Genomic DNA, 26,275 nt, shown 5'->3' with positions numbered 1-26,275 from the left:
TGAAAAGAGGTCAGTCCTCCTCTGCTTTTGCAAGCGAGAGATAATGTAATTCACCCAGCTTCTAGAACCCCATCTCCAAAAGTCTATCTGCCTCATCCAAAATAAGAATCTACATATGCAAAAAGGTTCAACTATAAACTTCAAACAGTTTAAGTAACAATCTAAACTTTCAAGTTGTTTAGAAATCATAACCAAATCCAACTATAGTATCAACAACATCATCTTAAAAGAAAGATAAATCCATGATTAACGAAAACTACCTCAAGATTTCTGATATATCATGGTTTTTGTGGTTTTTAACCATGATATAAGGAGTCTTTTTGAGTCTTTTGATTTGTTTTCTAGGATGTTTTTGAGTCTTTGCAGGTTTTCTAGGACTTTGACACATAAGGAGCAAAGTGGAGCAATTTGGATCATTTTGGAGCATAAATCTCGAAGAATCAATTTGGACTCGGATCAAAACACTACAACAAATTTGTCCATTCTTAGCGTTCGATAAATGCTATTATATGTGATACACAGCGTTTTTGTAAATGTTGTCTCTGCCCAAGCTATAATAGACCCCCATACAATAGCGTTTTTTACTCCTACTATTATATCGTTATATATAATAGCGTAATGTCGGCGTTATAAATGTTTTAAATATAGCGTCTGTAAATGTTCTTAAAAATTATTCAATAACATTATTGCACTGCTATTATAATTTATATTGTTGCAATATTTTATTGTTGTTATATTTAATATAATGTCTTAATATTTGTGCTATGATTTAGTATTTTTTTGATAAAATTAAAATCCATTGTGCTATATTACCTGTTCATATTAGAACTATTATATGGTTACATTTTAAAAGTGGAACCTGTTTTATATGAAAATATATATAATATAAAACATCCAACAGATACACTTTAATCCAAAAATTATATAAGTCTCAACGTACATAAGTTTCAATATCATAAGTTCCCATAAGATAAACTTCATAAGTCTCAATACCATAAGTTCCCATAAGCTAAACAACACAAGTCTAAATAGCATAAGTTCTCGTAATCTAGACAAAGGTACTTCAGTTTCAAACCATTACCACTTTGTCCTCTGGCCATGCTACGAAAGTCTTCAAACAGTCCTTAATGATACTAATTTTTGTTGTAGGTTTCCATAGAAATGTCTCAGGTTTCAAGACCACATCCACAAATACCTTTACTACATTAGGTCCGATTGGAAGTCCATTAACCAATGCATCTAGTTCTTTTGACTGCCAACGTCCTTCAGCAACAACCACTTCTTCATTTCCTCTCCAATTTAGTAGTATACACTTGTTTGCAGAAGCTGTATTTGGACTCTGAAACATGTGAAAATATATGTTATTGATTATCAAAATACCCAGTTATATACATATATGTTATTTTTACCTTTGGCGCATTGTCTTCGTGGAAAATACAATTGTCATCTGGCCAAGCAAGCATTTCTCCAACAGCTTGTTCCATATTCAGGATGTTAGTTGTAGGTCTACATAGGAATGCATCTGGTTTGATTGCATTTTCTACCAACACTTTATAGGAGTTAGGCCCTAATGGAATCCCATTCACAAAGTCTTGAGGATCAGAAGACATCACAAGAGCTTCAGCAACAATCTCACCAGTACCATTATAATCCAGAAGCAAACACTTAGGATGTGCTCTATTAGTGACACTCTACAAATATTTTCATCGTTAAAAGTTAAATGTAAGTTTAAATTAATGATATATGATCTACTGCAAAAAAAAAAAAAACATGATTACGTACCCTTGCAGCTGAATTTTCCCCGACCTCAGGTTCTCCTCTCTGGTACATAAAAACAAAAGGTAACTAAGAACTAATGAATCAATACCATTTCACTCTAATAATGTTTTAATGTTACAAAACCACTAACCTTCAAATGTTCAATGACAGCTTGTAAGTCATCTACTTTTCTTTGTAAACTAACTTGCTTTTCTTTCATTTCAGCCATACACTTACTGTTGACTTGGAAAAAAGACAGTTTTGTCATACTCATCCCTCTGCCCATAGCCCTTAACCGACCAGGATTATCAGCTCCTAACAATTATGAAACCTGAGGAACACTCTCCAACTCAGCTGCCTTTCTCTGAATATCAAATAAACAAATGCATAAACAATTTACATTATCTGACTACTAATTCATAAACATGCAAACAGAAAATATAGAGTATAGTCTAGACTGACAATCTTTTCAGCGGCGACAGTATTAACCGGCGTTCCATCTTTTTTGGTTCTTGACTTTACCCAAACTTTCAGCCTTGTGACCTTAGATGGTTCAGGGCATTCTTTTTTCTGAAATTAAATAAAGAAATGATATTACAAGTAATGATTTGACAATATAGCTAAGATCATACAATTAAAAACTCACCATCTCTTCTGCTAGTCTAACCATTCCTTTACGGCTGCAAGTGTGAGGAATCTGTTTACGCCTTCGTTCCTTGAATTTATCACTAACAACCTACGTAGAAATGTTGTTAAAATATAGAAAGTAAGAAATGTTATAATAAAATCACCAAACTTATAACAAGCAAGTACCTTAAAGTTGTTGCTAGTCTTCAATCTGATAAATTTGCGCCAATCATTAATCGGGATATTCTTCGGTCGCATATTCATCCTGGCTTGGTTATTAGGAGCTTTTCTGATCTTAGTTACAAGACATGATTTAAAACACCCCCACAAACATCCCATCTGGCTCATGATATAGGTCTTTTGATACTCTTCATCAAGTTCAAATCTAGCCTGTATTTACATTGATAAAAACATTGTGAACAATGAGTGGTAATTAGAATAAGCTATATTTAACATATTTGTAGTGGAAAAAATGCAACCTGAATGGATTTCCAGAGAACTGTCAGCCCCTGAGTTCACTTCACCATGGTGATACCAATCTTTCCCCAACTTGTAAGTCTCATCCATGCCTCTAATTACTAGATGAGCAACCACAACACTACACGAATGACGATCTACATTTCTACAGTCAACGCATGGGCATATTACCATGCCACTATCTCCTAACTTAGCAGCCACCGTCCGGACAAATTTCCAGGCACCTATTTTGTATGATGGATCAAGTCTTCATTGTATTTGGAAGGAAGAACGACACACACGAAGATACCGAATGTCTATATTCATTTGTTGAAATCCTAACAATATGTAATCAATTACATACCTGCTAAAATGAACCCATTCCTTGTCCAGCATTTTAGTTTTTAAACAGTTGAATCTAAAACTAAGCATAAGTTTTTAAACAGTTAACAAAAATCAATACAAAAATCTAAATAAAGCATATTTGAGAAATCAAGCACATGAAGAGGACACAAACGAGATTAAAAGTGAAATTTACTTTCGACAGATTTGAGAAATCAAGCACATGAAGAGGACACAAACATGCAATTTTCATATTCGACCAAAATCAAACTAACCTGAAATTTTAACTAAAATGTGAACAAACTTACAGATTTGTTGTTTAGGTTTTAGATTTCTCTTCTCTCAAGTTTATCTTTGTTGTTGGACGAGCTTGACACCTCACAAAAGGAGATTTAAAGTGAAATTTAGGTTACTGATGAAGAATGAAATTGAAAAAAAAAACAATTAGCTGTCTAATTTCAGGTTACCTTCGTATGAGAAATCGAAGAGGAGAAGATATAGCTCGACTAGAGAAATCAAAGAATAAGATACAAACCACGGGCGACACAGAGACAGAAGGAAATCGAAGAAGAAGATACAAAGATAGAAGGAAATCGAAGACGTCGACGGCGATTGTGTCTAGGTTTTGAGATTTAGAAAGAGAACCGAAGGGATGAGGACAAAAAAATATCTGAGACCTTTTATTTTTTTGTTCTAAGTGTTAAAGCGGTTGAATAAATTTTTTGGCTAAGTGTTAACGCGGTTGAATAAAATTTTGGGCCGCCAAAGTGACTTTCGCTTCCCGTTTATGCTAAAAATGGGCTTAGCACTAATAAAATGTTGTAATATAATTGCTAAAATCCGAAACTATTCTTTAACAGCAGTTACATAATTAGTGCTATCAATTGGTGCTATCGATGAGCAAATTTGTTGTAGTGAAACAAGGGCATCGATCGACACCACTTAGGAGCATCGGTCGACACCCTCTTCAGCCGATGAAGAATCACAAATTTGAAAATTTTACAAAGTTGCCCAAAGTTTTCCATATTTGCAACACAAGTCCCTGGCGTGTTTTAGCACATATATATAGTGTTTTTGGGTTTTAGAAAACCCTTAAGTTTTATTCTAGCAAGTTTTATTTTCTGCAACCCTGTGAGATTTTGAGAGCTTTTGGGAGAGAGATCTGAACTGCTTTGAAAGAAGAATTCTTAAACTCCTTCCTTACTCTTTTAATCTCAATTGCTTATTATTCAGAATTATGTTTTGTTCTTTATTGAATATGTCTGAGTAGTTTGCTTGTTAGGTTCAGGGTTTTTCACAGGGATTTTATGATTTATTAGATCTGTTTATTTAGGATTCTTTATCTTTCTAGATCTTCATCATAGGTTGTTCTTAATGTTAGATCTTTGATTAGTCATTTGGATTTGGATATTAGGACTATTGATTGATATGAGAATATAATTGATTATTCTGACAAAAACCTTTTGATGAGCAAAATTACTTTCATCAAAGAGATTCGATTGAGTGATTTTGAGAACAGTTTAAACCTGTTTTAAAGCTGATTTTTAACCTAGAATTTTACAAAGAGATTTGGATTTTCTGATTTTAAATTTAGATAATATTTGCAGTGAGAACTGATTTATTTTCAAAAGAGTTTAGAGTTCTAGATCTGATTTTTAATTGTTTAAATCCTAATTAATTTATTGATTTAATATTTTGTAATTTCCTAAGAAATTCCCTAGACCTATCTTTTTGATTTCTTGAATTTACAACAGTTTTATTTTAATATTTTGCATTGCCTTTTTAATTTAAATCATTTTGTTTAGCGTAATAACAAAACTTTATAATTTATTGTGTTTGATTTTGAATCTATGTGGAATACAACTCCTAAGTATTAAGGGTGACCTCTTAATTTGAGAGAGTAGCTCTAGGATAAATTTGGGCATATCAATTTCGAAATTCAACAATCTCCGGTCGTTCCATTATATCTGAAAACCTTCCAGGTGTACCAATCAAGAGATTGCAGCCTTCTTCTTCGATAATCTTCACGTCAGCTCTCACCTCTTGGCCTCCAACAAGTAACACAAAGATCACATTAGCTAAAGTGGAAACAAATGGATGTGCCACCATTATATACCTGCGTTGATAGCTCTCTTGTTGGCGATATAATCACCCCCATGACCTGTAATCCAATTTCACTAAGCATCAAACCTAAAACATAACTATCAAACTCCACAAACCTTACAATCTAAAAAATCAAAGATTGAACTTGTAACATAAAAATCCTAAATTTCCAGATTATCTTTACCTGGTGAGGCTTCGGAGGGTAGGAGGTGGATGTACGGAGGATTTCAACGAGTGGGAGGACGAAAGCTAGTGTTTTTCCAGAGCCAGTGGCAGCGTCGACGGCGATATCCTTGTAACGGCATAGTAAAGGAATCGTGGCGGCTTGAACCGGAGTGCTGAACCCGAAATTAGATTGACTAAGCGCCTCAATGATATCTCCAGAGAGTGGAGGTTCGAGGTTGGAGAAACGCAATTCCCAATTAGCAATTCCTAATCTTAACCAAATAGATCAAAACAAAGGGTAAATAAACAGTAGAGAAATCACTTTCAAAGATCTATTTTTTTCAAATCAAACGTTGATTGACAACAGCGAGAGTAGAAATTGGATAATACCTCGTATGAAACTCTTCCTCGATGACGAAAGAGAAAAGACGACAGCGATCAACAAAAAAGAAAACACCGCTTTTATTTTTTATTTTTTTCTCTAAAATTTTATTCAGAAGCTGACACGTGTTAGCTAAGCATCGTTTCTAAAATCTCTAATGTAAAGATCGATTGTTAGTTAATTAATATTTTTGATTTACTTTTTTAGCATTTTAAGCTAACAACTTTGCTTAAATGCAACCAATGGAGATGCTCTAACCTATGAATAGCTTCTGTAAAAATTCTTGTTGTGACCGACAGACCGAGAGAAAAATTGATTTCTCAAATTTTTTGATGCCCATCCTTGATAATATCTCTAAAAGTTTTGATCTTACGTAATATTTTGTCAAGACCTTTGTAATATCTTAACTGAGACTAGACAATCGCCTTGTAAAAACATGCTCCAAACGTTTTAGATGCCCATTAGAAGTGTCTTAATTACCCGGAAGTACAATAATAATCTCTTGAAATCCATCCATATAATATTATACTGCCTACCAAAAGCGCAATTATGATTTTGCGTTGTTCTAACCAAGCCACTCTGGCAAGCCAAGTTTTAGGGGAAAAAGAAGAAAGAGCAGACTATTGTGTAAAATGAAAACATGATCGGATATACTTTGATGGTCGACGGACATTACATAAACTGTGTGTAAGTAATGTATATTAATTAGAGATTGATGGTGAAAGGCACTTTTGTAGGCGGCAGCCATAAAGCAGCGTCGATGAATTTGGGTAACGTAAACTGTCGAGCTTCTTCGGGATCGGATATAACATGAAAGCCGGGCCAATCAACCCGGTTATCTGTACCGGAACCCGGACCGGAGTTTTGATACTCCCCGTAATACAAGGTGCTACGAGCCGTTGCATTACTCCAATCCATCCATCCTTTGGGTTCGATCAACTGATCAAGAAATGTTCCCATCACCACCGTCCGGGCATACGGTCTCCACGGACGGCCCAGATACGTTTTCACGCCATCAAGCTGCACCCCCGGAGCTCCTCTCACCACGGAGTTATGGATTACGATTCCCGTTGTCTGATTCGGGTTGACCCGGCTCTGTGCGACAATGGCGTTCACCCCATTCGGTGGGCTACGTGCATATATCCGACAGTTTTGGAAATAGGCGGCGGCGTTGCCGAAAATGAAATCGACGGTGCCGTATACGTCGCACTCCCTGAAAAACTGGCGCCCCGAGTGGACGTAAAGCGTATCTTGATAGCCTTCGATGCTACATCTGTAAAACACTGACATGTCTGAATCCGATCTCAGAGCCACCGCCTGATGTTTCTCCGGCCCTGCCGTGTTTCTTATCGTCATGTCTCTCCCCACGAAACCGTCCCTCTCAGCCACTGGTCAGTTTTATACAAAACTTATTTAGTAAGTCATGTGGTATTGTGGTGTGTGTTGTGCCGGATATATATAAATAAAGTGTAATAATGTCTAATAAGGTCTAACCAAAAGTGGCGGATTTGAAAGTGTAAAATCCTCGGCCTTTGCTTTTGTCGCCGGTGATGATGGTTTTGCCGATACCGTCGCCGATGATCATCATGTTATTAGACTTGATTCCTTACCTTTACATATTCCTCATAAACTCCTTGCTTGACATGTATGACATACCTTGGGCTTTCTTTGGGCCTCTTTCCTGCACCATTCACGGCCTCTTGGATGGTCTTGTAGTCTCCGGACCCATCTTGAGCCACCACTACGTCCACTTTTTCATCTATCACAACAGACGGCGCCGTTTTCATTTCTACTTTTGATGTCCCAAACTCCTTCCACTTTGTTTCCCTCCTCTGTTATTTTTTTTTTTACCAAATAGAGTTAAATTAACAACGAGTGAATTCTTGATAGATATTAGCATGGTTTTGGAGATCGTTTTACCTTGTTGATGGCCAAGGCGTTAATGACATCAATGGTGATGCTATCCAAAGAATGAGACGAGACACCGAGTTCTGACATCTCTTCCTGACATGTGTCTAGGTTGGTGAGTGCCGTGCTGAGCCATGCTTGCACGTCCCACCTAGAAGAGTACGCGTTCTTGGGACACAACAGGCTCTGGTTGAGTCTATGGATAGTCCGCTCGTACAGATCCATACAGTCCTCCCACGCTTGCTTTGAACCAAATTGTGGCCCGAGAGAGTACGTGTCCCCCTTGGCTTTCACTGCCCCATCTAGTGTTCGTTCTACGGCCACTTGCAGGAACTGTGTCGTGCTTCTTATGGGTTTGTGTTCAATCATCAGTGTATTGCATTCACCCGGGTGCGGGGTTTCATCGCACATCTCGATTCCAACAACCATTGTGGAAACGTAAGTTATTGTCAGAATTATAATGAAACATTTTACAATTACTACACCTTCCATCGTTTTGATTAATTTTCAGTGAGGTAACATATCATATGTATGATGATTTTTATATATAGATTTTTCCCTGTCTGTGATGTACTCTTCTTTATAAGTTACAATTTGGTTTGGTTACAACTTTTAAATTTGAATTAACGCATGTGGCAGTTCTAACCTTTGTTAATTAAAATGTCTTCTAGTTTTTGATTTATTACTCTTTCAAATGTAGTTAGGTGTACTAATAAATTTTGATTAAAGCACATTGATTTATTTCATAACTTAAACCTGTAATAAATTAAAATAAGTGTAAAACATCACAAAATAGGAATCATCAACTAAAGCTGGGAAAACAGATGAGTACTAATAATCCGCAATTAAAAAGAGTAAACCTCACTTAGTCACTACTACAAGTCATCAGAGAAAGTTGCCCTAAAAGTAGAAGAAGCCCTCAGGTTGTTCTAAAAGATAAGCGTACAGAGTAACTAACATTCAGCTTCATTCACTCAATCCTCCTAACAACTATTGTACAGACACAGCAGAGAGTTAATCTGAAACCTAATCTTCCATCTTGAGTGAGACTCAGTCAGCTGGTAAAGATATGTTGATGTCAGTGGCGGAGTTTCTCGGTCCGTTGGTCCAGCTGGACATACCAAATGTAGATGGTGGCTGCTCCCTGTCTGGGTTTGACGATGAGAAAACTGAAGCTGGAGGAGGAGGTGTAGGCAATGACAAGACCGTGGCAGGGGTATGCTCAACCCTTTGCTTCCTCGGTTTCAGATGATCTTGTTGATCACTCGTTATGAAACTGCCAACAACAACCTGTTTTTATGAAACAGCAACAAAAACTTATGAGAAGACCAGAGACGATTTCAAGAATTCACGTAAATGTTGCTGGATTGGTGGGTCACCTGAATCGGAGTGGCAGCAATGAACAAACCGGCCACACCACCACCAACAACACGACCATCAGGACCCGCCAAAGAGACGCTCATGCCACCAGACCGACCTCTTGATCCTCCTTGGTTCTCTGTTTCCATGAAAGAACCAGACAGGGACAGTATCTCAAACCGACCCTGCCAGGAACCAAACACCCTATTATAGTAAGATACTCTGTTTCACTTTCTTCCGTAACTTTAAAATAGAGTGAGAGAGACAAAACCTCGTAGGTGAGAGTACCACCACAGGAATCGGGCTGGCGAAGAGTAACGTTTGATACCACGCCATTTGCTGATAAGATACAAATAGCTCGTGGTCCTTGTTGTGAAAAGGAGATGATCCTCATGGTAATATCCTTGAATAAAACCAAAAACAAACAAAGTGGTTGCTAAGTACGAAACAAACACACAAATCTCCTTTTTAAGTGAAATGTAACGACTAAATTAATTTTTACTTGATACTACATACCTCACCAGTGTTCACTGTGATTATATGTGGTGTGAAATTTGATCCAACACCACTCTCAAGTCCAAACTTTTGACCTGAAAACGATGGTTCAAAGTTACACTTTAAAGGCACTCACGAAAATAATAAACTGGCTCAACAAAGTTAAAGCTCGTACACATAGTTTCAGCCACCATATAACCGGGTTATTCTCATCTCAATGGTGCGTAGCTATGTTACTATAAACAAAACAAATTGCAAGTTCTTGATAACTTTTAGCAGTTGTGTAAACTATATAGACTGCAAATCTAAATATGTGTGTGTTATACAAAATCACACATTTACACACATAATAATGAAATCTGTGAACATAGGCAATTATGAACTACAGATTCCAAATAAAATGTGTCAAGAAAATGAGCAAAGAAAACTTGCAAGTAATTCATATATTAAGGAACATTGAAGTAGCTCAAATGCAAAAGAGCCAAGTGTTAAGAAGAAATCAAGTAAAGTTTATAATATATATAAGAATATCAGGAACGGTTTTAGTTTAGTAGAGAGAGAGAGATGGAAGAGTTACCAGAAGAAGAAGAAGAAGGGAAAGGAGAGGTGGTCTTATGGATGTTGAAATGAAAAGCACCATTGAGCTTGGGTCTTTGGGCTCGTTTCTTGACAAGAGGAGTTGTTGATGAAGAAGAAGGAGTGCCATTAGGTTCATATTTACGAGGCCTGCCCCTCCTCTTCTTGCCTGAGGAAGAAGGCAAAGGGGGATCCAAGGGAGAGAGAGAAGAGCCGAGGAAGTGGTTATGAGGGGGGGTCTCAGTCTCAGATGGTCTAGGAGCCATGTGATACGGAGATGGAGCTTCTGGTCCAATAACAGTCACGCCACCACCACCAGAGCTAATTCTGTCGCTTGTTTCCATTCTGACTGCAAAATTACAAGCAAAAAAAAAAAGGGTCAAACAAATGTGGTTAAGCTTAAATTTTTTTTTGTAAAGGTAGCCCCTAGGCCCTAGAGAGCATGTATGATGAGCAATCGCAGAAGCTAGTTTACAAAGTATAAAATAAAGATGGCATCTTTCAATCGATTCCGCAACAACATTCACAAGAAAAGCTGGAATTTTTCGAGAGGAACAAAACCAGACTACAACAGTCAGAGCTTGAAGAGTAGTAGTAGTAAACGCAAAATCAGCAGATTCAAGTAAAGAGAGATCTCAGAGACCAAGTGTTAGTTATATATAGGTAAAAAGGCAAAAGACCTGAAGCTTTTTTGGTTTGGGTCTCAACAACAAGTCTCCAAGTTGCTCTCTTCTTCACACTCAAACTTGACACAGCCGTTGAGAGAAGAAGAAGAAGAAGAAGAAGAAGAGATTATGACTCGCCTCTCACCTGGTCAGAGATGATGACGTTGACGTCTCTACGAAGAAAAAGATTCACACCGGAGATTAACGTCTCTCAACGAAGAAATTTCCGGGAAAATCGGAAGGAAAGGAGAAAAAAAAAAACAAATCTTTATGATCCAAAAGAGACAAACAGAGATTACTTATTTATTACTAATGTATTCCCCATACTCCAAACAAAAAAAAAACAAAAAAACAAAAACAAAAATGATGAAATAGAGGGAGAGACAAAATAAAAGAGAGAAGGAAAAGAAGACGAGAGAAGAAAATTATTAAAAATGAAAATAAAAAGCAAAAATATTAATTATCTTACCTTATTATTATTATAGACAGACGACGACAGTGAATTTTGGTTAATAAATACTTTCACGTCCGGATTGGAACTCTTTGAATATAAAATCTATACTAATAATTGTCACCCTTTCTTCCCTCATCTCCTTCTCGTAAGATAAAATTTTAATAGTCCTTTCTCCTTGACATTATTAATATGAAAATAATCTCAGTCACTAATTTATGAATTCTTCTCACTTCCTACAATTTGAAATTCAAACAAACTTGCGGCTGATGATACATTACTTTTGCATTCAGATTAATAATAATAATAATAAAATGGGAAAATGGAGAGCAGGCATGCAATTGGTAGGTGACACATCTATATTAACATAACGAATCAACCCGTTCCTTCCTTTGACCTCCTTTTTGACTCCTCCCTCTGACTCTCTCTCTCTCTTTTTCTTTTTTTTTTTTTTTTTTTTTTTTTTTACATATCATTTTTTTTTAAATCGCATAGCATACATATTCCAATATTACTATTTATTATTATTTAATAGGAATCACGTGTTTGGTACGAAATTTTTATCAACAACTAATTTCAAAATCAAATATTTGCCTAAAATAAATGGTCTCAAAGTCCTATATTGCTTTTTTTTTTTTTTTTTTACTTGAATTAGTGTTTAACACATCTGTGTGTTCAATTTTTAAATAAGAGAGATTCAATTTTAAGCGTATCTCGTTAGGATCACGGCACATGAGCAAAGCTTTTGGGTCATCATTACGTGTCAACGCTCTACTTATTTCCCTCTAATTATTTTTCCGAGGTCTCGAGACCACCTTCACCATTATTTTATTTATAAACTACTCCTGTATTATTTTAATTACCCTTTCCTTCGTTCCAATACATTATACCAACAAGACAACAACACAAGTGTGATTAACGTTAATGATTATTGATTTCTTCTTTTTCACAATATGAACGTTTTCAAGACTTGAAAAAAAAAAAAAAAAAAAAAAAAAAAAAAGGACAAATGGGGCGGATGCAACTATGCAAGCAAGCAAGACTCATTTAGGAAGCCAATTAGGCCACTGTGTTGGGCCTTCAACATTTGGGCCTGGCTTGCTTACCCACGTTGCACTATGTATTACAATTTTTCTTTACTCGACCAAATTATTTTTTCTCATTCAAAAAATTATACTATTGATGGGAGGGGACATGGGTGTCATGTCGACGTCTTGCGTGAGATGTGAGTTGCACTGCAATCCCATATCCAATAGAATCCTACTAACGCCCTTTTTTATATTTGTTAGTACAAAATATCAAGAAGAGATCCCTAACTAGTTAATACTAACATATGGTTTTGATCGGAGAAGATTGGCCTCCGGTCAAATACTTAGAGCAGACGAACTCACGGGCAAGAGCGTTGAGATCACCATCCTCTTCTGCTGGATCTTCCAGGCCTAACAATGTGCTCAGATCCACCGACTCTCCTGACTCTTCTTTTGCTTGTTGTCGTTGCATACAATTAATGTGTGACGACGACGATGATGACACATTGCTTTTGTTATCCACGACAGAAGCAATGAGTGGCTCATTAAATGAAGAGGCTGCTTCTGTCGTCGCTGAATTGTTTTGAGGATTCCCCTGAACAAGGCCTTGTAAGCTTGAGAGTTGAGTTTGTACGTCAGCCAACTCCGCCTGTAGATTCATCACCTGTTCACATACGGGACGCAGGTTCCATTAAATTATAAAAATAATACTAGTATAAGATTAGTTTAGTTATGATCGTATAGCATAATAATTGTATGTTTCTTGTTTGCTACATGGATGCTATAATAAATACCCCAACTCAAACATGCATTCGGACTACAGGTTGACACGATTATTTACGATTTATGAAGAAAACTTTCAAACTGTGTTGTTCAAGTTCAACTGACGTATTTAAAGATGACAAAGTAGGAAAGGTACAACCACGAAGAAGATTGAAATAGTATTTGACTTTTCTTTACCTCTGTTTTGGACAAACGAATTCTTGGGAAGACGCACATAAACTAATTTATGACACTTTTAAAAACTTTAAATGGGGTTTTATATGCAATTTTCAAAACTAATAAACAAGAAACCGAGATGCGATAAATGGAACTGTAAGCGGCTAAAACATGCTGCTAATATGTGATGTGATCTCATCATATAGTATTTATACGTTATAGAATGAGTTTATTTTATGGTGAACTGCATAATAGTACACGCATGCATGCCCTGTAAATCTTTATATAGATCAACAAACATGTACATTAATATAAATAAAATCATTAGGTAAGGTTACATATAGATATACGAATACCTGGTGTTGAAGGGCGAAGATGAGACCAACTTATCCGTAGACGGGGTCGCGAAGCCTAGCCAATGCCTCGTAAGAAAGCGTGACTACGGCGTCCAATCTTCGGCTCTCCGGAATCATCATGAGGAGCTTCGAGGCGTTGCTCGCCCCGAAAACCTTGTGCACGGCCGCGAAATGAGACGTCCCTTCCTCCGAGTCGAAGTATGGAGCGAAAACGCATTCCGACAGGCATTGCCGCCGGAGAAACTTGCATGCGCCGCACGGACCTCCACCGCCGGTGGTGCTCCCGCTCATCTTCTCTGTCAAGACTCAAGACGTAACTTTCTCTATTGGGAAGCAGAGTCGTCGCCGACCAATTATATAAATCCAAATCCAAATAGACGTATAGAGAGAGATACGGATAGGTTTGTTTTATAGATAAATGTGTGTTTTAGTTAATGTGGAACATAGAGGATCGTGTCAGGCAAGAAAATCATGTCTTGCTTTTGGTGGTGGGTCATTTATAATCATTTCATTTTCTTGCCTATAACTTCTTCCTCTTTTCTTCCATGTGCATATAATATACATATACTATTATTCCTTTTGTGTGTTTCATTGCTTCTGAACATATCTGTCGTTAATAACTTAAACTAAATTTAATTATTTCTCTATATTTTATTATAATTTATATTTATGTTGTATCTATTTATTAAATATTAAATGTTTTATAAATAGAAAAATAATTAAATTTTTTGGTTGTTATACGAATAAATATTTATATTATTTTTTTAACCTGCAATACACTTTATAACTATTTGTTTGTTATATTTATTTTGTTTTGTTTAGTGTTTGAAATTCTATTTTGATTTTTAGTTATTATAACAAAAAATAAAGGATCTAAATACATAATAACTAATTTATATGTTGTGATTAAGTCACATTTTTCCTAATGATTTAATCATTTTACCCAATCTTAGTTAAATTAATTGGATTTTATGTCAAATATTTTAATATTAGTAGTGTTGATAAATAATTAAATGAGGATTTAACCCGTATTAACATAAATATAATAATATTTTATTAATTCCAACATATCATCTTTATAACTCATCTACTATATAACCACATCATATAGTATTTTAAACTTTTTAGTTTTACATATTCATAATAATTAAAAATTTATTTAAATTTATATATGTTAATTATAATATTTAATTAAATGTTAATCGAATTTTTTCTTACGTTAATAATAAAATCTCACAGGTTTTGGAAAACAAATGAGAATCAAATTGTTGTTATCTTTATTTACGAATGATTCAGATATAGAATATCTTCAAAACACAACAAAATGTGTAGTTAAATATATGATAGTTTCTATTTCCATATTGATTATTGTTTTTATTTAGTTGGAATGAAATGTAAAATATTTAGGAAACGAAATCTGTATTAATGTTAGTTTTGGAAATTTTTTAGGGGTTAATGTTGTAAATAAAATAAATTAAATAACCAAAATTTCAAAGGTATAACACAAAATGTACTTCAAAAATAATAATATAGATTACACAAGAAACTAGCTATTTATGGAATTTAGAAAACAGTGAAAGCATATATAACATAAGATTTTTACAGAGATAGACCCCCTTCATAATAAGTTAGCAATCATTTCCTCAAAAGATCGATCGTGTTGAGAGAAAAAGAACAATTTTCTAACGTCTAAAAATCTATAACTATCACACCAGCTTAATGAGATGTGACTTGTGAATAATGATGAGGACAGGAAGACTTGGTGGGTTCAGTTAAGGTACTCTAATCGGATGTTAGCGAAGGTGTGTGGTGGGTGGGTTTATCACAGTAACGAGTGAATGAAACTAGTAAGTAAATTAAAGGTTTGTTAGAATTTTAGTATGTTCTTGAAACTTAATTGTCAATAAAACTTAAAACATATATACACTATTTATAATAGAAAAAGAGGGTGTTCTGAGATAGAAGATGGTAGAGATAGAATTTTGAGCGAGACTCAGGGGAGAAAAAAACATTACTAAAAGGTCTTAGTCAATAGTTTTGGGAAAAAAGAAAAGAGAGAGTGAGAGGGAGAAAATGAAAAATAGGAGAAAGAGGAAGTTGGTTTGATTTTATTTTTTATTTTTTCATAAAAATTTCTTCTTTCTTATATGCTCTAACAATCTAAAACAAAAATGTTGGCTAATTAAAATTTATTTTTTAAAATTTGAAAGATAGATAAAAATATATGTTTTTTTATTTGTAATTTGATATGCATTTTGTTTGACGATTTTATTTGATAATGTTAAATATGTTTTTACAAATTTTGTATCCCGTACACCTTATTAAGAGTACAGATGTGTGTACATATTATTAAAAGATAGATGTCTGTATACATTATTAAGTGTACAGATGTAATTTGTTTAATTCTTTGGGTTCTAGATGTCTGTACAAATGTTTGTACTGCAATAGTTTTGTAAAAATTACAATTGTACACTTAATAATGTGTACACATCTGTACTCTTAATAATGTGTACACACATCTGTATTTTTAATAATATGTACACATATCTGTACTCTTAATAATGTGTATGAATACAAAAGATATACTTTATATAATATATTTAAAAATTATTAAACAAAATTTATATTAAATTTTATATCAAATTTTAAAGAAAAAATATATTTTTTTTTGTACTGAAAAAGTTTTCTAAAAAAAATTACATTAATAATTATTTGAAAAAATCAAGAAATGGAGAGAAAAAAGAAATAAAATGGTATAAATGTAATTAAAAGATTATTTAACGGCAAAAAGGCTGAGAAAATAGATAAATAATGATAAATGTGGTTTTTTCAAATTATAAATAGTAAATGTATCTTATTTCTAATTATGTTTGAAAAAGTTATTCCTAATTATGTTTGAAAAAGGTGTCATTTTGCCAAATATCTCATAAATTAATGGGTAAAGCTTGGAAGCAAGGGCATAGCGGATTGTGCAATTATGTAATATGTATGCAAAGGACAAACAGAAATGGTTTGTGTGATTGTGCAAACACACTTAGCTGCTTGCTGGCTGACGTCTCATCTTTACTATTTCTCTCACACCGCCGCAGGTTTCCTTTCACCCACACGTGCGATGCCTCTCCACACTCGTGTGTAATTTTTTAATATATACTCGTGTGTATAAATATTAATAGAAATATGTGAGTGAGTGAGTGAGTGAGTGATGCGAGTCTTCTAAACATCTTTCATGCTAGTCTAATAGAGAGAGAGAGATCTATTGCTTCTTCTGTCTACAAATCGTATAGTCAGACACCGACATGACACTGATCACTGTTTGCTTCGCCGCAAGTACAACCTCAGTCAGTCACTGTCATGTGTCTCTATTTGACAAGATGCTGACCCTAGTAACTTCCCAATGTTGGGCCTTATCGTTAAATGGGCTGGACCTTTTGAATATAATGTATACGTTATCCTGTTCTGGATTCTTAATTAGCAGCTATTATACAGCCTAGGGTAATAATGAATATGATGAAATGGTTGTCCTTATGAGTATTTTACTTATTAACTTAGCCTATTATTAGCTAATGTAACAGTGTTGTTGTTGTTTAGCGTACGCAAGCGGTGAGGAAAGGAGTAGAATAAGAGGACACGTGTCGCACAGAAAGTACCAAGGATTGGACAAGAGGCGGACTGTTTAATAACAACTGTTACCGTTCCTTCTAGTCATCCTAAAAAGTCCTTACTATAAGGTAAATTAATTAAATTAATTTTTAAGTCTTGTACAGTAATTGCAGTCTTATTAAATATATTAAAATAAAAGGGAGCGTTACAGCAAAAGTGGATCCCACGCGCCACTGGTTTGTACAGAACGGTTACGTTCATAATAAAGTCACACTCGACACGTGGCGAATCTTCATACTACTCCGGTTCTTGCAAAGTCCCGGTTTCGTCTCTATATTCTTTCTGATGATCACCGGTTCTGTTGTACCGACTAGCTTAGCTTGACTCACTTGCTAGTTGCTACTTCCTTCATTTTGGTGTGATTAAATTATATGGACCGTCGTAATCGTCACTTTTTATTTTTTTTATATCATTATGAGCTATGTGATACATTATTATTATACACGTGGATTTGATCAATCTAGCCGTCACCAAATTTTAAGTCATTTACAGTATCGTGTGATATTTTTGATACGGCACTGATGAGTTTGGTAGGGAGGATATATATATTTACATATATCTTGTACTTTTAGAAGTTTCAAGTATTTTATGCATTATGTATTAATCGGATTTTCCTATTTTGTATCCTAATATAATCTAATATCGATAAAAAAAAAAATAAAAAATAAAAATAAAAAAAATAATCTAATATCGAGTAACATCATGATATATTCTCTGACCAAAATACATAGACTAGATTGTGTACATCAATAATCCCTTCCGTTAATAGCCTACTTATTACCAAGTTTTTAGCTTGTACAATCATTACCGGATCGTATATTAATAAATCTAGTTGTTTAGGAAATTTGCATTTTCTCTTCATCTCTCTTTATTGATAGATGTAGCATCAACATGCAATTAATTTTACTATATATCAATAATAATCTATTAGAGTTATAATTAGGAAATCAAAATAAGATAATTCTTACAAATATCACCAAAATAAATTTTGTTTCCAAATTTAACACATCTTCACTAAAATTCCAAAAATAAAACTATATTTCAATATTAAATCTTAAACTCGAAATGCTAACTCATATCTTGCAAAATTAGACCTTAAATATAAATTAAAAATTCAAAAAAATAATTTTCAAAATATTGTAATGTGTCAGTTAAATAATAATATTTTTAGAAATTTATGAAATGTGTGTTATAATCGTCCATAAAACTTTTTTTACTATTATTTTAAGATATTTTTCAAAAAAATATGATCAATTAATTAATATCTAACTATTCACCATTTTATAATCATTTTACGATTTTTTTAAGCAATTATATTATGTTTCACTAACAACTATGTAATTTGTCTTCGTATTAGAACTTGAATTTAAATCTGACAATATGCATGTTCATGTCATACACGACAAAAGAAATATCAAAACTAAAATAAAATTTGAAAAAAAGAAAAGAATCCAATATTAAAAAATTCGTATAATTTTTTAATATGTTGCCAAATGTTGATAAAATATTGATTAACAGAAGAAAATAACGCATAGGCGTGAGCCGTTACATCTTTAGTATAAAGTTATTGTACCAAAATTACCGCCCAAAAAAATTATATAAATTTAAAACTCATGTTAATATAACTATTAATATGCAAAACTAATAATTTGTAATATATACTACTAAATTTAACTTTCTAAAATATAGAATACAATTGTGTATATATATATAAATATACCATAAGATGCAATTGTATAGTATTTGTGTGGACCGATTATATTGTAACAAGTCTAAAATAAAACGAGAAGTAGAAAAGTGAAGGAAAGGGAATAACATCGAAGAAGTTGAGAGATATGGAATGTTTTGCTTCACGCAAAGAGCTTAACACGAGACAAGTACGCTCCATCGCGTGGCTTTGAAGGCTTTTTTTTTTTTTTGTCTTAACAATCTTTTTTTTTTTTTGGTAATAACAAGTCTAATTAAATTATTAATATTATTTTACTTTCTTATCTACTAAATAAGTATTAGTGGGGGGAAATGAAAATATTTGCAATTACCAACAACCAAACCCTAGTTTTGTTTACGTCCGATCTCCTTCTTCTCCCCTTTTTCTTTTCTCCCAAACGTTCCCTTTTTTTTTATCTCGATGAATTAACTCCATATATCTCGAAACCCTAATCACGAATTAGCTACTAAAAGAAAAGAAGGATGAGCAGTAGTGGAAACCCTAGCAGCAGCGGTGGAGGAGGAGGACCTTGCGGCGCGTGCAAGTTCTTGAGACGCAAGTGCGTCGCTGGCTGCATCTTCGCGCCTTACTTCGACTTCGAGCAAGGGGCGGCGCACTTCGCGGCGGTTCACAAGGTGTTCGGAGCTAGCAACGTCTCCAAACTCCTCCTCCATATTCCCGAGCATAAACGACCAGACGCCGTCGTTTCAATCTGTTTCGAGGCTCAGGCTCGTCTCAGAGACCCTATTTACGGCTGCGTCTCTCACATCGTCTCTCTTCAGCAACAGGTTCATTAACTATTCTCTTCATAACGTTTAATTATATGATTAGTTTCTTATACATGATGGGAAATTGCAACCGTTTTGAGTCGATCTCTGTCTCTAATGTCGTCACGTTGATCAATTCTTTTATCATTTTCTATGTAATTGTGTTTTAATTTTTTTTTGGTTGTTAAAATTATTGTTTTTTAAACTTGTTTTTTTTTTCATAATTTTGCATATTGACTTACTGTTCAATTAAAGTACAAGTTTAGTCCTTTTAATTTCCCCATCTACTTAGCTGTCCTCTGGTTGTCGTTTCCTCTCATGCAAATCACCCTTCCTTAAGCATGCATCGAAAATTTTAATTCCGATGTGTTCTTCATCACTTCTTCACTTCTTCGATTTGTTATTATTAGTTTTTTTTGCCTTGATCGAAAACCAACTCTAAAGAGAAGTTTTAACACCTAAAATTTCACGACTCGGTTCATGACTTCATGGTCTTTTTGATCGTCTTGTTCTATTCAGAATTAAGGCTTTTTTCTTTTCTTCTGATAAAGCCTTTTGTGTAAAGTTATGGTGTCTTTGTTTTAAGTGACGTGTCTCTGAGTCTAAATGTAGGTGATATAGAACAAGCCGATCTTTTGATATACATTTTTAGCAATGGGAGTTTGTTAGGAAAGTTATGTGGTATATGTATGTATTCCACATCATCCAATATGAGTTACATAACATATGAGAACTTGTCTCTTCTTCCTGATTACATATTGTCTACTGTCGTATTTAAGTGGCTAGTAAGTAAAGGATCATTTAGCATATATATGTACTAGTAAATCAAGGTTTGTTGAATGTTTACAATGTTGTTTTCCAAGTCAACCCATTGAGTGAGATGACAAATCTTCCTCTGTTCGCAACAACCACGTTGTTTTACACTTATTCCCAAATTAAAGCATCCTTCAAAAAAAAAAGGTACTTTCATATATGCGTACACATACAAACGCATCCTATAAATTGATGTTAGTGAAGGATAATTTCAATATCACAAGCAAAGCATTTATATATTTATATGTGTTATGTACAATGTCTCTTGTGTTATTATTAGATTGTTTTATTCCGCATATATATTTCTAAATCGGTGTTCTTGATTGATCAATTACTCCTGTCGTGTGTTGTTGGCATTATTGAATCATCAACATTTGCTCGAATCCGGAAACTCTTCCAATTATTAAATATTGCTAGAAATATCATTATCTAGATTCTTATCTCTCTTTTGAGTTTGTTGGCATTATTATCAATTTTTTTCATCCGTTAAATATATAAAATAAACAGGTGGTAAGTTTGCAAACTGAGCTTTCATATCTACAAGCACACTTAGCAACTCTAGAGCTGCCACAACCAATGGCTCCGGTGTCGTCTTCTGGATCTCTCCAGGCTCTTTCCATAACGGACCTCCCGACGATATCGCCGTCCCTCTACGATCTCTCCTCCTTTTTCGAGCCGGTCATGTCCTCCACGTGGGCAATGCAGCAACAACCACGACCGTCTGATCATGTCTTCGGCGTCCCGTCATCGTCCAGCATCATCGGCGGAGGTGGTGAGATCCAAGCACTGGCGCCTGAGTTTATTCACGGTGGACAAATGCCGGCTCAGCCATCGCTGGGAACCAGTGGTTCTGCCTCAACAGTGATAAAACGAGAATGATGTTATTTTTACAAATGTTTGTTTATTTGGACGTTTTTTAAGAGATCTATAGTTAGCTAGCCATACGTTTCTCCTTGTAATATATTTATATATTTGTTCGAATTCGTATTTAAATTTGTTGGCTGGAATGTTAATATAAAAACTATGGTATTAGCAATATGTTTTTCATTTCATTTTTATGTACTTTGTGTTTTCGAATTTAAATATTTCATCGCGTCCGGTGTAATGTAATGACTACGTACAATACAAACATATTTATGTTTACAGAAAAACAATCAGTACAAAAAAAAAATGAAGTTATCAAAGGTGATTTTTTTTTTTTGTATTTTAATTAGTTGTTTAGGTCTCTTCGATTCGATGAACTAATCTATGGCGTTAGACTCCGAAGAAGCTCACGCGAGGAGGGTTTGAAAATGCTACTGGTAAAAATCTCCTAACTCTGTTTTTGTTTCCTACTAAGTCCTAACTATGAGCCGTAAATGGGTTCAACGAAAGTGTCTTGTTTATCAAACAGTAATATGTACACCCAACCCGGTTCCATGAGCAGCATGCCTGTGCGAGAGACTCTTGTAGTCGTCCACCACTATCACTATATATTTTCTACTCAGACCAGCATCTTTAGAAGCATGCATTAACATAATTCACCTGATTTTTATTTTAAAGTAACAAATTGTTTGATTACAAATATGTCACTGTTGAGACTGAGTGAGCGAATGGAGGGTTGAGCTAAGCAAAATATATAATTGTTGATGATATATAAATTAATTAGTGTAATACTTGAGAGAGAAACATTGTGATAGAGCCTTACAAGACAATATATCACCATTGGAAAACTTCAAAGCTATTACTAAAGACTTGCTATGGTAAAAAACTTAATTGCTTGAATTCAAATTCAAGTAATCAAGAATTTCCTTCTTTTTTTAAAAAAACCTTATGATTATCTCAATTTGCAACTTCCTATTACTATATGCATATAATGACTTATAAGCATGTGTATAATCTATGTTATCACCAAAGTAGAAACAATTATAGATATAGCAACCGACCGCTGTTTCCCTTCTAAGACACCCACCATACGAACTAATATTTTTTAAAAAAGATAAATTAAAAACTCTATTATAGTAATACAATATCACATGTGTGGTCTGGTCTACTTGGGATTAACTGAGATTAAACACTTTAATTCATCTGTTTTTTTTTTCTTTCACATTTCTCCATTTGTAATAAGTAATCTTAAACGTTCAAGCACATACAGTATTCTTATTCTCTATTAATAGAGGAGAATGTGTCGTCTTCTCATTACTCAATAACCAAACTTATCATATACATGTAAACATAATGGGAAGGTCAAAATATTCATGTCATCATCATCTTCTCGTTCTTATTATTATTCTTCTTGAAGTTCTTTGGATATCACCAGGATATACTTCGGCCGAAGATGAACATGCAAAGGTAAACAATATACAACTCCAGCTTGTTTATCATTATTAGATTGTAAAAAACAAATTGATGTTGCAAAGGAGAATTTACTTTTGAAACTCTTAATTTATAATAAAGGATTTCTATATCATATACTTGGGAGATGGACCGGATAATACAGACGAGGCTATCAAGACACACATAAATCTTCTATCGTCTTTGAATATAAGGTACATATATAATTTCACACATATATTTTATTTTTATAAGAAAATTAATGCGGCGTAACATGCATTTGATCGACTAATCTTTCTACAGCCAAGAAGAAGCAAGAGATAGAAAGGTACATAGTTACACTAAAGCCTTCAATGCTTTTGCTGCTAAGCTTTCTCCAAATGAAGCCAAGAAGATGATGGGTAATTCACTTGATAGTCATAACAAAATAATGAACTTTCATGCATGCATATAAATTGAAAAGTATATATAAGAATCTGAAAAAATGGTGCAGAGATGGAAGAAGTTGTTGGTGTGTACCGAAATGAATATCGCCAACTCCACACAACAAAATCATGGGATTTCGTTGGACTTCCTCTAACAGCAAAAAGACATGTAAAAACAGAGAGAAATGTTATTATCGGTGTTCTTGATACAGGTCTTCTTAATTTATATATGTTGTGCATGTTGTTGTTTACTCAACTCATACGCTTGCTTGATTTGATCATATATACATTGATATGAAAATTAACAGAACCTTCCGATACAATAATCAGGAATAACGCCAGAGTCAGAGAGTTTCCAAGACCATGGTCTCGGCCCTCCCCCGGCTAAATGGAAAGGATCGTGTGGACCTTATACAAATTTCACCGGATGCAACAAGTAATATATATTACTTCTATTACCAATTTCTAATTTTTTTCTTTCTTTTCTTTTAGATACTCCCAAGCAACATGAATTCTTAATTAACCAAACTACATTAGAGAAAACATAAATAAACTGTTAAACAAAAAAAAAAGAAAAAAAAAAGAAGGAGTTGGCTGATCGATTTTAAAAGTTTGGGGAGCTTAGAAGAATTATGCGTTACGATGAGGGTTCTAACTGGAAACTTTAAACTTGAACAGCAAAATAATCGGCGCCAAGTACTTCAAGCACGACGGAAATGTGCCTACCGGCGAAATCCGATCACCGATCGATATCGACGGCCATGGGACGCATACGTCATCAACCGTAGCCGGCGTTCTAGTCTCAAACGCTAGTCTCTATGGCATAGCAAATGGTACCGCCCGCGGCGCGGTTCCGTCGGCGAGGCTGGCGATGTACAAGGTTTGTTGGGCGAGATCCGGCTGTGCCGACATGGACATCCTCGCTGGGTTCGAGGCGGCGATTCACGACGGTGTGGACATAATATCCATCTCTATCGGGGGTCCAATAGCGGATTACTCTTCCGATTCGATATCGGTCGGGTCGTTTCACGCGATGAGGAAAGGGATCCTAACGGTGGCGTCCGCTGGGAATGACGGACCGAGCTCAGGGACTGTAACGAACCATGAGCCGTGGATACTGACGGTTGCGGCAAGCGGAATCGATCGGACGTTCAAGAGCAAGATAGATCTCGGCAACGGCAAATCATTCTCTGTAAGGAAAAATCTAAAAATCGTCCAAAATTAATTTAAGGGGTTAAATCGATAAATATTCAATTTTAAAGGGGTTTTCAAATTTTTGATGATTGCAAAAAAAGGGGATGGGAATAAGCATGTTTAACCCAAAAGCCAAGTCGTATCCGCTTGTTAGTGGTGTTGATGCTGCTAAGACCAAAGACGACAAGTACTTAGCCAGGTAGATTTGAATATATATATATATATATATGATAAGACCACAAAGAGCTATAAAATGAGACATTTTTGTTTGTTGATGATGCGTAAAAAAGGTACTGCTTCTCTGATTCTTTGGACCGTAAAAAGGTGAAAGGGAAAGTGATGGTGTGTAGAATGGGAGGAGGTGGTGTGGAGTCGACTGTTAAAAGCTATGGAGGTGCTGGTGCCATCATTGTTAATGATCAGTATCTTGATAACGCTCAGATTTTCATGGCACCAGCCACAAGTGTTAATAGCTCCATTGGCGATGCCATCTACCGTTATATCAACTCCACAAGGTCCTTGTTGATTTCTTTTATTTTTTTGGATACTGAGGAACCTTTTGGGAGAAAAACAATTTTGTGTTCATCTTTTGCTTTTGCTATTTTTTTCTCAGATCACCATCGGCTGTGATTCAGAAAACCCGGCAAGTGACGGTCCCTGCTCCCTTTGTTGCTTCTTTTTCATCTAGAGGTCCCAACCCGGGATCAACACGCCTTCTCAAGGTTCATATGACCTGATCTGACTAGAGAATTTTGGATCTTTGTCTTATGTTTGTACTATAATTTTTTTTTTGGGGTGAATTTCTAGCCTGATATCGCTGCACCCGGGATTGATATATTGGCGGCCTTCACTCTCAAGAGATCATTGACTGGATTAGAGGGTGACACCCAATTCTCAAAATTCACCATCCTGTCTGGTACCTCAATGGCATGCCCCCATGTTGCTGGTGTAGCTGCTTACGTCAAGTCTTTTCATCCTGATTGGACACCTGCTGCCATCAAATCCGCCATCATCACCTCAGGTAACTTGGTTATGGTTCTCTTGGAAATAGAAAACAGAGAAAACAGTAACAAACATGTATTTCTCTGTTTTTTTTTTTTTGGCAGCAAAACCGATAAGCAGTAGAGTGAACAAGGACGCAGAGTTCGCTTATGGAGGAGGCCAAATAAACCCAAGACGAGCGGCTAGCCCTGGCTTAGTCTACGACATGGACGACATGTCCTATGTTCAGTTCTTGTGCGGAGAAGGCTACAACGCAACCACTCTAGCTCCACTTGTGGGGTCACGCTCCGTGAGCTGTTCCTCCATTGTCCCTGGACTCGGCCACGACTCCCTCAACTACCCAACAATCCAACTGACGTTGAGATCTGCCAAAACGTCCACACTGGCTGTGTTCAGGCGGAGAGTGACCAACGTGGGACCAGCGTCGTCAGTGTACAACGTGACCGTGAGGGCACCCAAAGGAGTAGAAATAACAGTGGAGCCACAGAGTTTGACGTTCTCAAAGGTATCACAGAAGAGGAGCTTCAAAGTGGTGGTGAAGGGCAAACAAATGAGTCCCGGAAAGATTGTGTCAGGCTTGCTCGTGTGGAAGAGTCCACGTCACTCTGTCCGGAGCCCCATTGTTATCTACAGCCCTAGTTCGGATTGATCATTGAACTTAGGAATCTTATTACATCTTCATCAATAAACATTTACTTACCGATGTAATAATCAATCTTCTCCATTTTCCACTGTGTCTATATATATATATTTCGTTCGTTTTAACCCAACCAAAACTTATAG

At 35.3% G+C, this 26,275-nt stretch overlaps 5 protein-coding genes and 2 pseudogenes across 11 annotated transcripts; 2 read left to right on the top strand and 5 right to left on the bottom strand.

Moving 5' to 3' along the window:
• Nucleotides 1–902: 902 nt before the first annotated feature.
• On the bottom strand, nucleotides 903–5,915 carry LOC104738576 (uncharacterized). Of its 4 annotated transcripts, XM_087482217.1 has the most exons (12): nucleotides 5,842–5,909; nucleotides 5,471–5,723; nucleotides 3,651–5,344; nucleotides 3,492–3,560; nucleotides 2,865–3,086; nucleotides 2,572–2,775; nucleotides 2,405–2,494; nucleotides 2,221–2,328; nucleotides 1,910–2,122; nucleotides 1,783–1,821; nucleotides 1,410–1,691; nucleotides 903–1,339 (listed from the first exon to the last, which is right to left on the bottom strand). In XM_087482217.1, exons 9-12 carry the CDS (start codon nucleotides 2,042–2,044, stop codon nucleotides 1,070–1,072), a joined length of 726 nt encoding a protein of 241 aa, XP_087338343.1. In that variant the 5' UTR covers nucleotides 2,045–2,122; nucleotides 2,221–2,328; nucleotides 2,405–2,494; nucleotides 2,572–2,775; nucleotides 2,865–3,086; nucleotides 3,492–3,560; nucleotides 3,651–5,344; nucleotides 5,471–5,723; nucleotides 5,842–5,909; the 3' UTR covers nucleotides 903–1,069. The 4 variants fall into 4 exon arrangements, with proteins under 4 accessions (XP_087338343.1, XP_087338344.1, XP_019090430.1 ...); XM_087482218.1 differs by having other exon boundaries at nucleotides 2,865–3,109; nucleotides 3,206–5,344; XM_019234885.2 differs by having other exon boundaries at nucleotides 2,865–3,560.
• On the bottom strand, nucleotides 5,110–6,350 carry LOC104738574 (DEAD-box ATP-dependent RNA helicase 18-like). Its single transcript, XM_087480849.1, has 4 exons — nucleotides 6,314–6,350; nucleotides 5,471–5,718; nucleotides 5,403–5,410; nucleotides 5,110–5,299 (listed from the first exon to the last, which is right to left on the bottom strand). The coding sequence occupies exons 1-4, from the start codon at nucleotides 6,348–6,350 to the stop codon at nucleotides 5,110–5,112; spliced, it is 483 nt and encodes a 160-aa protein (XP_087336975.1).
• Nucleotides 6,351–6,538: 188 nt separating this feature from the next.
• LOC104738573 (putative pectinesterase/pectinesterase inhibitor 38) lies at nucleotides 6,539–8,170 on the bottom strand (annotated as a pseudogene).
• A 384-nt stretch (nucleotides 8,171–8,554) lies between these two features.
• LOC104737756 (AT-hook motif nuclear-localized protein 7-like) lies at nucleotides 8,555–11,618 on the bottom strand. Of its 3 annotated transcripts, XM_087480274.1 has the most exons (7): nucleotides 11,306–11,618; nucleotides 10,852–11,009; nucleotides 10,173–10,520; nucleotides 9,617–9,690; nucleotides 9,372–9,503; nucleotides 9,121–9,285; nucleotides 8,555–9,031 (listed from the first exon to the last, which is right to left on the bottom strand). In XM_087480274.1, exons 3-7 carry the CDS (start codon nucleotides 10,513–10,515, stop codon nucleotides 8,792–8,794), a joined length of 954 nt encoding a protein of 317 aa, XP_087336400.1. In that variant the 5' UTR covers nucleotides 10,516–10,520; nucleotides 10,852–11,009; nucleotides 11,306–11,618; the 3' UTR covers nucleotides 8,555–8,791. The 3 variants fall into 3 exon arrangements, with proteins under 3 accessions (XP_087336400.1, XP_010456311.1, XP_010456312.1); XM_010458009.3 differs by lacking the exon at nucleotides 11,306–11,618 and having other exon boundaries at nucleotides 10,852–11,285; XM_010458010.3 differs by lacking the exon at nucleotides 11,306–11,618 and having other exon boundaries at nucleotides 10,982–11,170.
• Nucleotides 11,619–12,315: 697 nt separating this feature from the next.
• On the bottom strand, nucleotides 12,316–13,915 carry LOC104737755 (LOB domain-containing protein 31-like; annotated as a pseudogene). The gene is made up of 2 exons (XR_015578403.1): nucleotides 13,611–13,915; nucleotides 12,316–12,979 (listed from the first exon to the last, which is right to left on the bottom strand). The product of XR_015578403.1 is annotated as an LOB domain-containing protein 31-like (transcript).
• A 5,337-nt stretch (nucleotides 13,916–19,252) lies between these two features.
• LOC104737754 (LOB domain-containing protein 30-like) lies at nucleotides 19,253–21,596 on the top strand. The gene is made up of 2 exons (XM_010458008.3): nucleotides 19,253–19,766; nucleotides 21,066–21,596. Exons 1-2 carry the CDS (start codon nucleotides 19,461–19,463, stop codon nucleotides 21,435–21,437), a joined length of 678 nt encoding a protein of 225 aa, XP_010456310.1. The 5' UTR covers nucleotides 19,253–19,460; the 3' UTR covers nucleotides 21,438–21,596.
• Nucleotides 21,597–22,406: 810 nt separating this feature from the next.
• On the top strand, nucleotides 22,407–26,262 carry LOC104737753 (subtilisin-like protease SBT4.14). Its single transcript, XM_010458007.3, has 11 exons — nucleotides 22,407–22,889; nucleotides 22,995–23,086; nucleotides 23,175–23,272; nucleotides 23,365–23,508; nucleotides 23,627–23,732; nucleotides 23,975–24,488; nucleotides 24,592–24,689; nucleotides 24,781–25,005; nucleotides 25,104–25,212; nucleotides 25,298–25,511; nucleotides 25,597–26,262. The coding sequence occupies exons 1-11, from the start codon at nucleotides 22,776–22,778 to the stop codon at nucleotides 26,139–26,141; spliced, it is 2,259 nt and encodes a 752-aa protein (XP_010456309.2). The 5' UTR covers nucleotides 22,407–22,775; the 3' UTR covers nucleotides 26,142–26,262.
• The last annotated feature ends 13 nt before the right edge of the window (nucleotides 26,263–26,275 follow it).

This window comes from Camelina sativa, chromosome 13 (genome assembly GCF_030686135.1).
Source record: "Camelina sativa cultivar CO46 ecotype springtype chromosome 13, ASM3068613v1".
NCBI classification, from domain to species: Eukaryota; Viridiplantae; Streptophyta; class Magnoliopsida; order Brassicales; family Brassicaceae; genus Camelina; species Camelina sativa.
Note: the sequence above shows the minus strand (reverse complement) of the source record. Positions and strands in the feature narration are given on the sequence as shown.

Bases quoted from the DNA above. Each gene is read 5' to 3' on its own strand.
- LOC104738574 (XM_087480849.1), bottom strand. From the start codon at position 6,350: ATGGATGGATTTCAAGAGATTATTATTGTACTTCCGG. The intron at 5,719-6,313 runs GTAATTAAGACA...GGTTAAGATTAG, and splicing joins GATTATTATTGTACTTCCGG to GAATTGCTAATTGGGAATTG.
- LOC104737754 (XM_010458008.3), top strand. From the start codon at position 19,461: ATGAGCAGTAGTGGAAACCCTAGCAGCAGCGGTGGAGGAGGAGGACCT. The intron at 19,767-21,065 runs GTTCATTAACTA...TAAAATAAACAG, and splicing joins TCGTCTCTCTTCAGCAACAG to GTGGTAAGTTTGCAAACTGA.
- LOC104738576 (XM_087482215.1), bottom strand. From the start codon at position 2,044: ATGGGCAGAGGGATGAGTATGACAAAACTGTCTTTTTTCCAAGTCAAC. The intron at 1,822-1,909 runs GTTAGTGGTTTT...TTTATGTACCAG, and splicing joins CTGTCATTGAACATTTGAAG to AGAGGAGAACCTGAGGTCGG. The intron at 1,692-1,782 runs GTACGTAATCAT...AAATATTTGTAG, and splicing joins GGGAAAATTCAGCTGCAAGG to AGTGTCACTAATAGAGCACA.
- LOC104737753 (XM_010458007.3), top strand. From the start codon at position 22,776: ATGGGAAGGTCAAAATATTCATGTCATCATCATCTTCTCGTTCTTATT. The intron at 23,273-23,364 runs GTAATTCACTTG...AAAATGGTGCAG, and splicing joins TGAAGCCAAGAAGATGATGG to AGATGGAAGAAGTTGTTGGT. The intron at 24,690-24,780 runs GTAGATTTGAAT...TGCGTAAAAAAG, and splicing joins GACGACAAGTACTTAGCCAG to GTACTGCTTCTCTGATTCTT.
- LOC104737756 (XM_087480274.1), bottom strand. From the start codon at position 10,515: ATGGAAACAAGCGACAGAATTAGCTCTGGTGGTGGTGGCGTGACTGTT. The intron at 9,691-10,172 runs GTAACTCTTCCA...CATCGTTTTCAG, and splicing joins CCCTTCTTCTTCTTCTTCTG to GTCAAAAGTTTGGACTTGAG. The intron at 9,032-9,120 runs GTGACCCACCAA...TCATAAAAACAG, and splicing joins TTGCTGCCACTCCGATTCAG to GTTGTTGTTGGCAGTTTCAT.